Consider the following 13,281-nt stretch of genomic DNA (forward strand, 5'->3'; position numbering starts at 1 on the left):
GACAGTTGTAATTATGATTATAATAGGTAATAAATATGTCAACACGAAAAACATATTATGGAAAACAATATAATCCATGCATCAGAAGCTGTATAGAATTGTATAGTTACTTTTATATATAGGTACTAGTGGTACTACTAGTATTTTAACAATCACTTCAATTGGATGATATCGTTCAAAATATATATATTTTTTACACTAGTTTTAAACATTTACTTAGTTGTTACAACAAGTTAAGTATAATATAGCATGATATATATGATATAGCTTAAAATCTGTATATAATGTATATAGTTTATGTATTTAATATTATTATAGTACTTAGCGTCCTAATTCCTAGCTGTATAAAAAATAAGTACATAGGTAGGTACCTATTTATAATCAATATATATTCATATTGTATTACCTATTTCTATTATGTAATTGTGATAATTTGCAATGTGCCTAATGAAGATTTTATTATTACATTATACTAATATTTATAATTAATATTTGTATACATTCTTGATGGTATAATAATTATAATAAAATGTATAAAATTAAACATTAACATTTTATTTATTCTAACACTTTTAAAATTTAAATATTGAGTATTATAAATAATAGTTATTAAACTCTGAGTAAGCTTAACAAGTTTTTATAAAATTGTATCATAAGCTGAAGTTAGTACTTAAGTTTTTTATTTAATTTAAATAAGATAAAAAGATTTAAGATATTGATTTAAAAATACCCTGTTAATCGTAATTTGCCAGAACCTACATGATTATAATAAATTATAAAATTATCAGCATATTATATAGATATGTAATACATATAATTATAAATACCTAACTAATAAGTAATAATATAAGAGTAAAAGCACAAATTAGATATTGCCATATAAAAAATTTCAAAAGTTAATTTTTTTTTCTATCCAGGGGGCCTGTGAAACCTGTTACTTGTCTTTTGGATAATAATTATGTAATTGAGGTGTTTTTGATTTTTACGGTGGAAGGTGCATGAGTCCACCATATAACAACTAGTACTAAATAATAACTCGTTCCCTGTCTATAAATACCTTATAATATAAATTTATAAATTATTTAAAAACAATGTACAAATTGATTAAGTTTTTCATTTTATTTAAATAAAATTAAAAAATTTAATATTGATTTAAAAATTGTAAGCAATATTCATAACATAAATTATTTAGTAGACGACATTTTAGAACGTTTTCTCATAACAGCTTTTTTCTTTTGTTGATCTCTCTTATATTTAGCCCTTACTTCTGTTTGGATGTCTTTCTTATGTTGCCTAACTCTCACTCTCATGTCTTTTCTATCTTTTCGTTTCTTCTCCTTATAAGTCGTGCGTATCATCTTCATTAAAGAAGCAACCTGTTCTTCGTGACCATCTCTAACCACAGCTACACGTTGTTTTTTCAAGTCTAATTTAGCAGTAGCCAACGTCTTGGGTTTGTCTACATATGGTAACTGAGCTTGCAAATTCTTAGACAATTTGAGAGGCTTGAAATGTTTCATACTTCTATGTATTGGCTATAAGATGAGTAAGAAAATAGTTTTAAAATAAATCATAACAAAAACTATTTGTATAAAGAAAATAAGAAAAATACTTACAGTATACATAGAATCATTTTGTGGAAGACCTTTAATGCCTTGTTCTCTTTTTAATTGTCCTGTAGTCTTCATACCACGCCAAGAATTTTTTTCGTTCAAAGGCAATAGTAATGATGTAACTGGATTATAAAGTTTTGGAACTTCAACATTATACCATGTACGGCAAAACACAATATCTAGCAATACAAAAAAAAAAGGGATCAGTTTATAAAATTTAACAAAATATATTAAACTCCAATCAATAAATACCACTAATTTTAATTTTATCTTCAAAAGTTGCTCTGAATGAACCTTCTGGTTTTGGACAAGCTTTTTTAATCTGACCCCGAACACCAGAAACAGTCTTAATACGAGCTCCTTCAAATTTGGTAACCTCCAGAGTGGAATTAAACATGTCTTTAATAAATGCTGTTCGTTTGTAAATTTTTAAAGGAGAGCCAGTCAATTTTAACTTTTTAGTAACTTGAGTTGATTGATCAGTATCAACAACTGTCCCGGTAGCTGTTATCCTGAAACCAGCCTTTAGACAGACATAATACAATAAAAAAAAAAGTTAATAACATCTTATTACATTTTTTTACAAACCTGTTGGGTTGAAAGATTTTGAACAGTTAAAAACCCTGTACCGTGTTTGGTCATTGGACCCCAAAAGTGAGCCATGCACATGACATGTTCAGGGGTGTACTTAAGCATCCTACAATGTTTAAATATATGATATAAATAAGAAAAAAATTAGTAATAAGTTAACTCTTTAAGTACCTATGTCTCATGTTATCTTCTTGTTTGGAAAATATTGGTAATGTCTGAAATCTTCTCCAACCCATTGATATGATAACAGGATCTCGGTTTTTGAGTATTTTATTATACCATCTATGTTTCTTAATTCGTACCTATTTATAAAAACAATCTATTAATAAATAACTGAAAAATATTGTTAAGTTTAATGCAATAATTACTTTCAAAAATCCAATATTTTCTTCCCCACTTTGTAGTCCTCCCAAAATTAATGGATAAGATGGATCGAAATTGCTTACTAATTCACATGGCATTGCATCTAGTTCTACACGAACATACATTCCAGCTCTATAACCTTCTAGTTGTACACGAATTTCATCATCCATTCCTTCAAACTGGCTCTTGTTAAGTTGTGCTTGTTTAGAAGCTTCTTCCTTTAACTCATCGTAATATGTACTTGGACCACCTTCTTTATCGTCATAGTTTTCGTCAAACTGCTCTTTTAATTTTTTCTTTTTTTCAATCAATTCATCTTCAGTTAATGGCTTATTGGGTTTTTCAACAACACTATCGTTATCAGAATCAAAACCTTGACCCTCTACTTTCTCTCCAGTTTCTAAATCTTCAAAATCACCATAAAGTTCTTCATTATCATCCTCAAGGAGTGCTGTAGCATCTTCATCACGACTCCACTTGCCAGTTACAAACATGTCTTTTATACTACCACAAACCTAACATAAAATAATTTCAATAAATCAATAAAAATTAAAACATCACTCATAAACAGTTATTTGGGGGATTTATACTTTAAGGTATATCCAAACTATGTTTTCAAAATTATAGGGCTGCTATGCTGATTATGAGGGGGGAGGGAGACTCCATAAAAATCCAACATTTTGATAAGGGAGAAACATTTTTACTTAATTTCTAAAAAATATATAAAAATTGTTTTAAATAATAATTTATGATGTACAATTGTATATAATTTATGTAAATATAATTTTATGGAAGTAAAATTGGCGCTGCTATTGTAAGCGGACTACCATTATGTTACTGCTATAGTACGCGGTCAACAGTAAATGTAGACCACCGCGTAGTATATTAGCACGTACTATTATAACCGTACTATACAATCGACAACCAATAGGTAACTTAACAAACTTATTTAAGAGGACGTAACTTTGGTATTTGTTGTCTCCGTCTTACAATTGCGTAACATAGCAAATTTACTCTCAGCAGAACACATGTAGCACTTTGTTAGTTTAAAAATTAGAGTGAATTGACCTATTATGAATCTTGATGGTAAGAATATTATCTGTGTTTGTATGTTGGTTTTTTACGATAGCATGTTATGCGTATATTATATACCGTAGATTAAAAATGCTCATAGCTCACTCACTTAAAAACTGAACTATCAAGTAAGTCTGAGTGAATGGACTAAGAACATTCTATATATGTATGCTAAATTTAAATATTTCCAAAGATTACCTCTGATGAACTCCAGTCATGATGATGATCAACATTAAATTTGGATGCGTCTTCTGTATTCATGTCTTCTTTTTCCTTTTGTTTTTTAATATTTTTCATTGAAGACATTCGAAACAGACCACCTAATTCATCTTCATCGTCATTAAGCTTATCATCATTTTTTTGTTCATTAACTTCATCACCTATTTAAAATATTAAATAAGATAATTTAAGGATGGATTTTTGCAACTTTATTTTGAACAGTTTTAAATTAAAGATAAATTTATGTTTCAATAATTATCAGTTGTTGTTATATTATATACAAAACAATGTAAAGTTAATGATAACGTTAGTACATAATAGTAATATAATTATTTATTTTTATAAGCTTATCATTTTTGACTCATTTATTATTTTAATTAAAAGACAAATATTAAATGATCTATACTCTATTCAAAATAAGAATGGTAGTCGGCAGCAACGAGTTTTTATACACGACGGTCAGACATATTCACTACCAATTCAATGCAGGATAATATACTCTATTCAGAATAAGAATGCCCACTTTAACGCATACATACTGAGTCACCCAAACAGTTGTACCCCTCGAGCGGTGCCAGGTGCTCTATATTGGTTGCCGAACAACAGAAACCGATGTTACTCTTCGTTTTTACCGGCCGCCACTGTGTAAATGGGAGGGGCTGTGCAGTACCAACCAGTTTTTTCCGGTTGAGTGGGTATACTAATCTTAAATATATTAGAGCTGTGATTCGTTCTATCCCTGCCCTCAAGTTGGCTCGCCGACTATCATTCTTATTTTAAATAGAGTAAAATAAAAATAATTTACCATAAACTAATTTCCAAAGATTAGCAACTGAATTTTGTCTTTCATAATATGCATTAGTTGCTTTTTGTGATAAATTTTTCTTCCAATTTAATGTTGAATCTCCATCTGTTTCCAGCAAATTTTTTTTAGAGAATTTGCTTACTAAATTAATCTTTGTATCTTTATCATCTACTTCATTTTCATCACTTTCTTTAGCTTTAATAATGTCCTCTTTATCACTATCACCATCACTTTCATCTTCAGTATCAGAATCTTCATCATATTCGATATTATCATCAGAATAATTTTGTTCTTCTTCTTGTTCATTCCAGGTACTAATATTTGATTCTTGATTGATTTTGTCTAATTTTGCCAATTCATTGGCAATTTTTTTTCTGATTTCATTTTCTTTTCCAAATGATTGCCCATAAAAACGCGAATTGTCAGCTATATCTTTTTTGTTTTCGGTTTCATCTTCAGAGTCTGTCCATTCTGAATCAGAATCAATATTTTCTTCACTCACAGGGTTAATATCTTCAATATCAGAATCGTTGTCATCATCATCATCGTCGTCGTCGTCTTCAGTATCAGATTCATCAAGATCTGAAAATTTCATATCATCAGAACGAAAAAAGACTTTACGTCGATTTCTACCATCATTTGGATCTGTTACATTAGTTACAGACAATGCTTCTTCCATATCGTTATCATCACTAGAAAAAAAAATTTATTTATTTTATTCGCATTTATAATATTATGTTTATAAGTTTAATATATTTAATAATAAACATACTTTTCTATAAAATCAGTTGAAACAATTGGTTCAGTGTTAGAAAAAATTTGAACTTCACTACGATCAATTTTTTGATCTAAAGTATCTTGTGTTTCCACTATGTTGTTTACTAATTCTCGACCAGGAGTATCATCTTGTGTACTATTCATAATCTAAACAAATTGTACATTTAATATTATCAATAATTACATTACTCAATACAAAAAACACATTTTAATACATTGCTTACAGAAAAGAATTATATGCACATTCCCCTGTGTGGACAAAAACTTTGTTTTCAAGTCACAAAATTTTCATCAATAATAATTTTAGGTCAGATGACAGATACATACTGTTTAATGCTAATTTTTGTCATGATAAAAATGTGCAAATAAGTAATAATAACTATTACATTATATATTACATCAATACTTAAATGTAAATAATAGTATTAGTTATACAGGTAAAAAAAAAACGGATTCCATGTTACAGAACTAAAAATTGAAAATTTGATGTACGAGCAGCATACATTTATAAATATATTCAAACCCTAACTAATAGAATTAAATCCCATTTAAAAATATATTGTGTTGATACCAATTTATGCATGAATGAATCTCATATGATGTATGAATCAAATGACAAAAATAAGTAGTGTTAAGTAAAATTACATACTTTACTATGAGAATGACTTCCACCTAGTTCGACATATACGGCATCTTTGTCATATACAATACCACCAACTCCAGAAAATGGTGCATAAACAAGACGCTCTTTATCAACTAAACTCCTCTTCTTTAATTTTTCTGGCAGAGGACATGGATCAGGAAGATAACACATATCATATATAGGAGAATCTCCACAACCTAAAACATACCATGACATAAATTGTGAATACTTTATATATAATATATATGTAAACAATTAGGTACCTAAGATTGATATAAATTATATTATTAATTATTATACATATTAGTATTTTACTATAATAAAATGTTGTTCAATTACCTGGTATATGAACACTACTTTGTTTGTTCATTGGAATACCTCGAACAAATCCATATAAACTGACTCGACGATCGCATTTAACATTCTGACGAATTGATTCTGGTGGTGTAAGATCTTCCATACGATCCACTAAAGTTAATAAAACAAATAATTAATATTTAATACCCTAAAGAGCAATTCACAAAACTTATAACGCTGTGAGCATCATAATTTACTTCATTCAAATTATGTTAATGGTTATTTATATATTTTTGAAACTACATTTTAAAATATATAAACTTACCCAGAACATATGAATGAGAAGTTTGCCAAGTTAAAGGTCTAAATTTCATAACAGAAATGAATCTTCCTAAATTTTTAACTTCATTGCGAACATACTCTCCTCTATGAACACCAGACAAATAGAATAATTTTGCTCCAGCATAGACTTCAGTCCAAAAACGATGTTTTAGTAATTTTTTAGTACGTTTAAGTGTTTTGTTATTTTTTAACATGTCAAGATGAGATAATACACCCATTACCTTAGGCATTCCGTGCACCTATACAAAATAATAAACTTTAATACCGTACACAATAGAATAAACAAATAGTTCATTTTACCTGACAAATATTAAGAAACTCAAATATTTCCATTTCAAATCCAAATGATGCATCAATCATAAGGAGAACAAGATCAGCTACTTTGGCCAAATCAATCATGCTGTTTATGTCATTATTGCATTCAATTAGTGTAATACGTCGCCTTTTACCAGATACTATGGTAACAGGACCATTAATAGTAGTGAGGGGTTGTCTTGTAAAATTTTTTATAATGCCATTAATTAATGTTGTCTTGCCAACTTTTGGAGGTCCAACAACAGCAACAATAATTGGAGGAGGTTCCAAAGGTGTACGGTCAACAAGGGGTATATGTTGTTTTTTGGTATCCAAATCTTGAGCCCTAATTTAACACATAGTTAAGCTTTAGTAGTTTAAGTTTTAAAATTCTAAGAACTGAAAAAACTGATTCAACCCACCTTCTAAATCGTCTTTGTGCATTAACGACAGAGTTAATAGCAAACGCTTTAGGATTCCTTTTTCTGGCAGAAGCTTCATCTTGATCTAATTTTTTCTTTAAGACTTTTTTCTCGGCTTTTCTGCCTATACAAACGATAAACAAATAAAATGTTAAACTATCTGTTTACTATTAACTACACTGAATGATTGAACGTTACTTCTTCTTCGATTTGTTTATAATGTGTAGTGAGTTACTCAATCAATTTAAAAACATAATCAAAAGTTTAAAATATTACCAGAATGTGGTTTTCTGTGTTCTTTTTTTTTGTCATCGAATTCGTCGGCCATTGCAAATCACACGGTACGAAACGAAAACAACACCCGGAAACCGAGTGACTGTCGAAGTTACAACTTACAAGTAAAACAAAACAGTTTCCACGAGACAGCGTTGAACTAACTAAAATTTTGAAAACACGTTTTTCTGTTTGGTAAGATTAGACTTATCAGTTATCCTTATCAACAAATGATAACGGCGTGCACTCGTTTCTGAAGAAAAAGTTATTATTTCTACATCTAGATGGCATTGGCGTTTTAGTAATCACCGTAAATTATAAGTAAATTTAATTTAATTAAAATACCATAATTCGTTAGAAAATTATTTTTATTTTTTATTAACTGTAAAATACAGTTAGAAACCGTTTTACGCGAACATAAAATACAAAGACTACAATCATAATAAACGAATAAAATTTAGATATGTGTTGAAGAGAGCGTTATTATTGTTTTCGAAACTGCAGCACACAGTGTTAATTTATACGCATTTTAAAAATACAAAGTCATCGAAGTTTAATATTTAATAAGATTTTCATAATCATTTAATCAAGAAAATAAAATAGCTAGTAGCTACACCGCAGATAAAATTCCCGTCTATAATGTGTACACATTTTGAATCATTACAAAGGTAGCATATAGATAGATATGTTCAAATACGTACTCATTAAAATGTACCTATTCGCGATGGGCGTTTCTCTTCACATTTTTTTTCATATGTTTTAATTAAGGTTCCCGTTGCCAATATAATTTTGTCCACAAATATACACTGCAGAAATAATGACCCTGTCCTATATAGAATCAAAAAAAATTGATTCATTTATTTTTTGTAAAAACTATTAGAGGGTAGTATTCTATAGTCAGATCGCATTGAACTCCGTTTTTCAATATTTTAATTTCAAGCTTTATAATATGTCTTTAAACATTTAAAATAAGAAAACGTTAAGTTTTTTTACAAATTATTATATACCATCATTTGAAATAAAATAAAAATCGGAGTTCAACACGACCTGTAGGAAGTCATCTTATTTCAGATAAATAAATAGTTATCAAAATCCGGAAATTCTACCGCCTAAAGAGGTATCGGCCGTCGGGCAGTAGATTATAATTAAGGTGGCAAGAGGCAATTAAAATGTAAAATATAATTTTCAAATTATAATATAGAATTGCGGAAAATTTGAAAACCCTGTACAGAAACCTTTAATAAGTTAAATATTATTTTATATCTGTAGGAATATACACGATATATAGTAGAAAAAATGCTTCGGTTATTAGGTGGTAGGAAAGTGAATGTAGCATTGGTACTTATGGAAGGTCAAAATGTCAAATTTAAAAATTGATAGTATAGGTACTTTTTTGATTTTTTTAATGATTGGGGAAAAAAAATTAGGGAAAACGGGAACTATTGTAACGCAAAACCAGTTTTCGACAAAATCAATTTTCTTATTTTGTTGTGTATTGTTATTCAAAAACGAATAACAGTAAAGTACTATAAAGAAATAAATTTTCAATTTTCAGTGTTTATATCAGAATTTTCTATACATGGAGTAATTTTCAAAATATTTGTAATAAAAAACTAAACACTTTAGAAAAATTTTGGTCCCACTAACTACGTTTTCAGTAAATAAAAACACACCACATATGCGTAAAACAAAAATTAGGAAATATACTTTAAAGGTAGGTAAATTATTGTTAGAAGCCACTAAGCGAGTGACATTTATAAGTAAAAGATAAGCAATTACCTCAAGTTCGGCCCATATGACACCACGCGTCTTTTTCCAATTACTTATATAACTCATTGAAATATTGAATAATGTGAGTAGAAAGTAGAAATGTAAAACCTACACCATAATTATAAGTAGCTAGGATTGAACATTTTTTCAAATTAAAAACTTATTTTTTGTGTTTTGTGCTCCTTTAATAACAATATAATACATTTTTTGAGTAGGTACCTATTAAGTAAACTTGTGTGATCAATAAAAGTTATATTATTTAAATATTAAAAAGTAATTTCTTAAAAAAAAAACATTAGATATGATACCCCTTGAATAATTTAATCACCTCAAAATGTCCCTCCGAAACCACGTATCTGTATCATGTTTTTCATTATCAGTTATCACTAATAAAAGATAATTTTAAGATAAATATGCAAATGTAATGTTTTTGTCAAAAATTAATTTAACCTACCGTGTTGGTATTACTGACAGTAAAATAAATACATTTAATATATAAATATAAGCATATCCATAACGATATAATTTATTTATAAAACATATTAGGTACCTATACTTAGTATATTGGCTATAGCCTATAGGATCAGAGTATCAAACCATCAGATCAGAAGCATTTTTCGTATACAATGATTTATCTAACATTGAATTCAAATTTAATACATCCATTATTATAGTGTTCACTCACCCACTCACCAGTCGTCGTAAAACAGAGCGGTTAACACTTCCCCTTTTTTTATATTAGAGTTTTAAACTTTCAGCTCACGAAAAAAATATTGAAAGGGGTTGGAGAGCGAAATGAACAGGGAACAGACCCCCTAGTAAGTATATAAATTAAATCATATTTTAAATTGTAATATGTATACTTTAAAATTTAGAATTTTAAGTTTGATGTAAGTACTTACTACTTTTAATGTTATCAGCTGTTATAATTATTACACGATTTTAAATTATATATTTAAATACAATTATAATTTTAAATATCTTACTGTCCATTATTGAATTCAAATACATACGTAAATTATGATCAATTTAATAAATTAATTAGTGGTTTGCCATTTTTAATAAAATAAAAATGTTAGTAAAGCATCAAAAATCAATAACAATACTGGGTAATATTTTACTTATTAATAAATACAATTAAAGTTTTAATCTACTGGCCATTCTAATGTAAATATGAACTTAACATATTTCAGATGTTAAATATTAGGAAACAAAAAAACAATTATAGTACCTAATTAATAGGTCACAATATGTAATAATGAACTTCAATTTAAAGTGAAGAAATAAAAAAAAATGCACAGTCAATGTATAGTTTAAATTTAAATGCATACTTATTACGCGTTGTGCACATATAGCAATTAGTAATATATAATTAATATCAAAAAATAATTTCGCAACAACATTGAGGAAACGAATGAGTTTAAACGATTTGTAAACACAACAAATACCCTTGAACCATGGCATAGACCGATTTATATCTCCCAAGAGCCCTGAATTAAAGCGTTCACAGCGTAACTATGGCAACGCGTACGTACTCACGTGTCTTCGTCCTTTCAGCGGGTTACGATACCTGTTATACAGAGTGGTTGATTTAATTAAGTTTAGTTTGTATTGAACGAATTTAATGTACCACGAATGATTTATTATTATATTTATATTTATTATTATATAATATGTACTATTATTATATTTTTAATTTCAACGATGGATTGGCAAATATTTAATAAAAACGTATTGGGTGTTAATTAGATGTTACATTTGGAATAAACCAATTTAACAAATTATTATTATACTTTTCACATAACACTTTAGTGAGTAAATAAAATATTGTAGAGATGTACATAATTTATTCATTTTTAACCATAAGTTATCGTTTTAAAATCGTTTTGACAAATATTAATAGCAACGTTTTCAGTTTTTTATGAATAAATCATATTACTTATATCGTTATTATTAAGTATTTTCGGAGTATTTTCTTATCCATATAATGTTATTTATAAATACAATTAGAAATTGTCTCATATTCATTATGTAAATGATTATTGATATTTAATAAATAAGATGCATAAATAATAGCAAGTATGAAAATTAAAAGTCACATTTTTATTGTAGGATAATAAATAATAATAAAATAATAGTACCTAGGTAGGTCGTACGTATTATTAGGTAAGTACATAAAATAGTTAGGACAAGAATAATGTAATAAATAATATTAGGTTGTTAATATAATAATATATATAAATATATACCTAATATAGTTGTCGTGACGGAGGGCAGTGTTTTGGGGATCACAAAAATACAATTAATGTGCGTTAAAACAAGTATATAGGTTGGTACTTTAATAAATTTTTGTACTCTCCGTAAATTGATTGTATAAAATATTAATTATAAATATTGCTCATACATAATCATTAGGACAAATATAGGGGGCTTGAGCCTAGGGGGGACATAGATTCCCAAAACTATGCCAAGTCCCCTCAAATGAAGTCTTCGTCAAGTAAGTACTAATTGTAAATATCATTTGTTTTCTACAATTTTGGGATTAAAACTATTGAAAAAAAAATTTAATTAAAATGTTGTTTTTGTGGTAAACTGCAGTAGTGCAGTTTACGTTTAATAGGTGTTTAACACGGCAGACGATAAGAATATCGTTGTTTTTTCCGCTGACAATATGGTAAGAGAATTATATGACCCGGCCATGTTATTTTACCACAGATATATCTATGCGTGTGTTCGTCAAATATTTCGTTTGCTTAATAAATGTTGCATATTTTAATGTACATAACGATGTAATATACTAATATATGTAAATTTGTATTTGTGGAATTGAGTAAGCCCAGCGTAAAATGTATTTAAAATGCCGTTTTAGTTTTATACATCATACGTGTTTAAACACTGCAGCAAACGATAAGAATATTGTTGTTTTTTCTGCTAAAAATGTGGTAAGAGAATAATTTGACCCTATAATGTAATATTTTACCACAGATACCAGCCATGCGTGTGTTGTCACTTTGTCAGCTATTTCGTTTGCTCAAAATTTAAATGATTTATTTTATGTAAATAATAATAATAATAATAATAATAATAATAATTTGTATATGCGTAAGCCCCACGTTTTTTCGTAGTGGATTTGAACTCCCACCAAAAAAAAATGTGTGGCATTAGTGTAATAATATAATATATATGTGTACGTGCGATGGATTTAAATACAAAAATAATGCGAGAAGGTACCTATAGTGCCTACGACACGGGGGTTTTCAACTGGGGCCTTATGAATTGCTAAAAAAAAATAGTTATTTTTTATACGACATTAACATAGTTGGATACGTCAGTACGTGTCACATGCACATTATCACAAGTCATGTATATTGAAATAATAATATTGTTAAGTATTATAGTATGGACAAAAACAAAAAAACACTTATCGAAAACATTGTCAGCGCGCGTGAAAGACACTTCGACCGACGACCGTGCACAACACGTATATAATATATTATTATATTGTATATACATCGAAATTTAATCGTGTGACGACATACCTATTATTATTTCGTTTATCGTACGTGTTCTAGACCACCTACCATATAGCTAGTATAGAGGTACTTGTTTGCGCGCGCGACCGCTCTGTATACCATCGTGACTGCTAACGGTGTCGGGGGCGGCGAGTGCGCGGTAGAACTGCAACTTGCCGCCCACCGAAACCGTACGGTCGTATATACTGTGAATGTGCGACGGCGGCGGCCGACAACGTGTTGCATGTTTACGTATGGCAGACAATAATATTATAATATTCGCCAG

At 28.6% G+C, this 13,281-nt stretch overlaps 1 protein-coding gene across 1 annotated transcript; it reads right to left on the bottom strand.

The window, feature by feature from the left end:
* Nucleotides 1-53: 53 nt before the first annotated feature.
* Nucleotides 54-7,905, bottom strand: LOC132944549 (ribosome biogenesis protein BMS1 homolog). The gene is made up of 15 exons (XM_061013978.1): nucleotides 7,717-7,905; nucleotides 7,441-7,564; nucleotides 7,025-7,364; nucleotides 6,708-6,963; nucleotides 6,425-6,553; nucleotides 6,092-6,282; nucleotides 5,438-5,589; nucleotides 4,666-5,357; nucleotides 3,840-4,021; nucleotides 2,573-3,082; nucleotides 2,376-2,506; nucleotides 2,202-2,310; nucleotides 1,866-2,136; nucleotides 1,617-1,792; nucleotides 54-1,535 (listed from the first exon to the last, which is right to left on the bottom strand). The coding sequence occupies exons 1-15, from the start codon at nucleotides 7,766-7,768 to the stop codon at nucleotides 1,185-1,187; spliced, it is 3,666 nt and encodes a 1,221-aa protein (XP_060869961.1). The 5' UTR covers nucleotides 7,769-7,905; the 3' UTR covers nucleotides 54-1,184.
* Between the last annotated feature and the right edge of the window lie 5,376 nt (nucleotides 7,906-13,281).

This window comes from Metopolophium dirhodum, chromosome 5 (genome assembly GCF_019925205.1).
Source record: "Metopolophium dirhodum isolate CAU chromosome 5, ASM1992520v1, whole genome shotgun sequence".
Classification (NCBI taxonomy): domain Eukaryota; kingdom Metazoa; phylum Arthropoda; class Insecta; order Hemiptera; family Aphididae; genus Metopolophium; species Metopolophium dirhodum.

Excerpts from the sequence above, each read along its gene's own strand:
- LOC132944549 (XM_061013978.1), bottom strand. The coding sequence starts at position 7,768 with ATGGCCGACGAATTCGATGACAAAAAAAAAGAACACAGAAAACCACAT. Across the intron at positions 7,365-7,440 it reads GCACAAAGACGATTTAGAAG|GGCTCAAGATTTGGATACCA; the intron begins GTGGGTTGAATC and ends GTGTTAAATTAG. Across the intron at positions 6,283-6,424 it reads AAGTAGTGTTCATATACCAG|GTTGTGGAGATTCTCCTATA; the intron begins GTAATTGAACAA and ends GGTATGTTTTAG.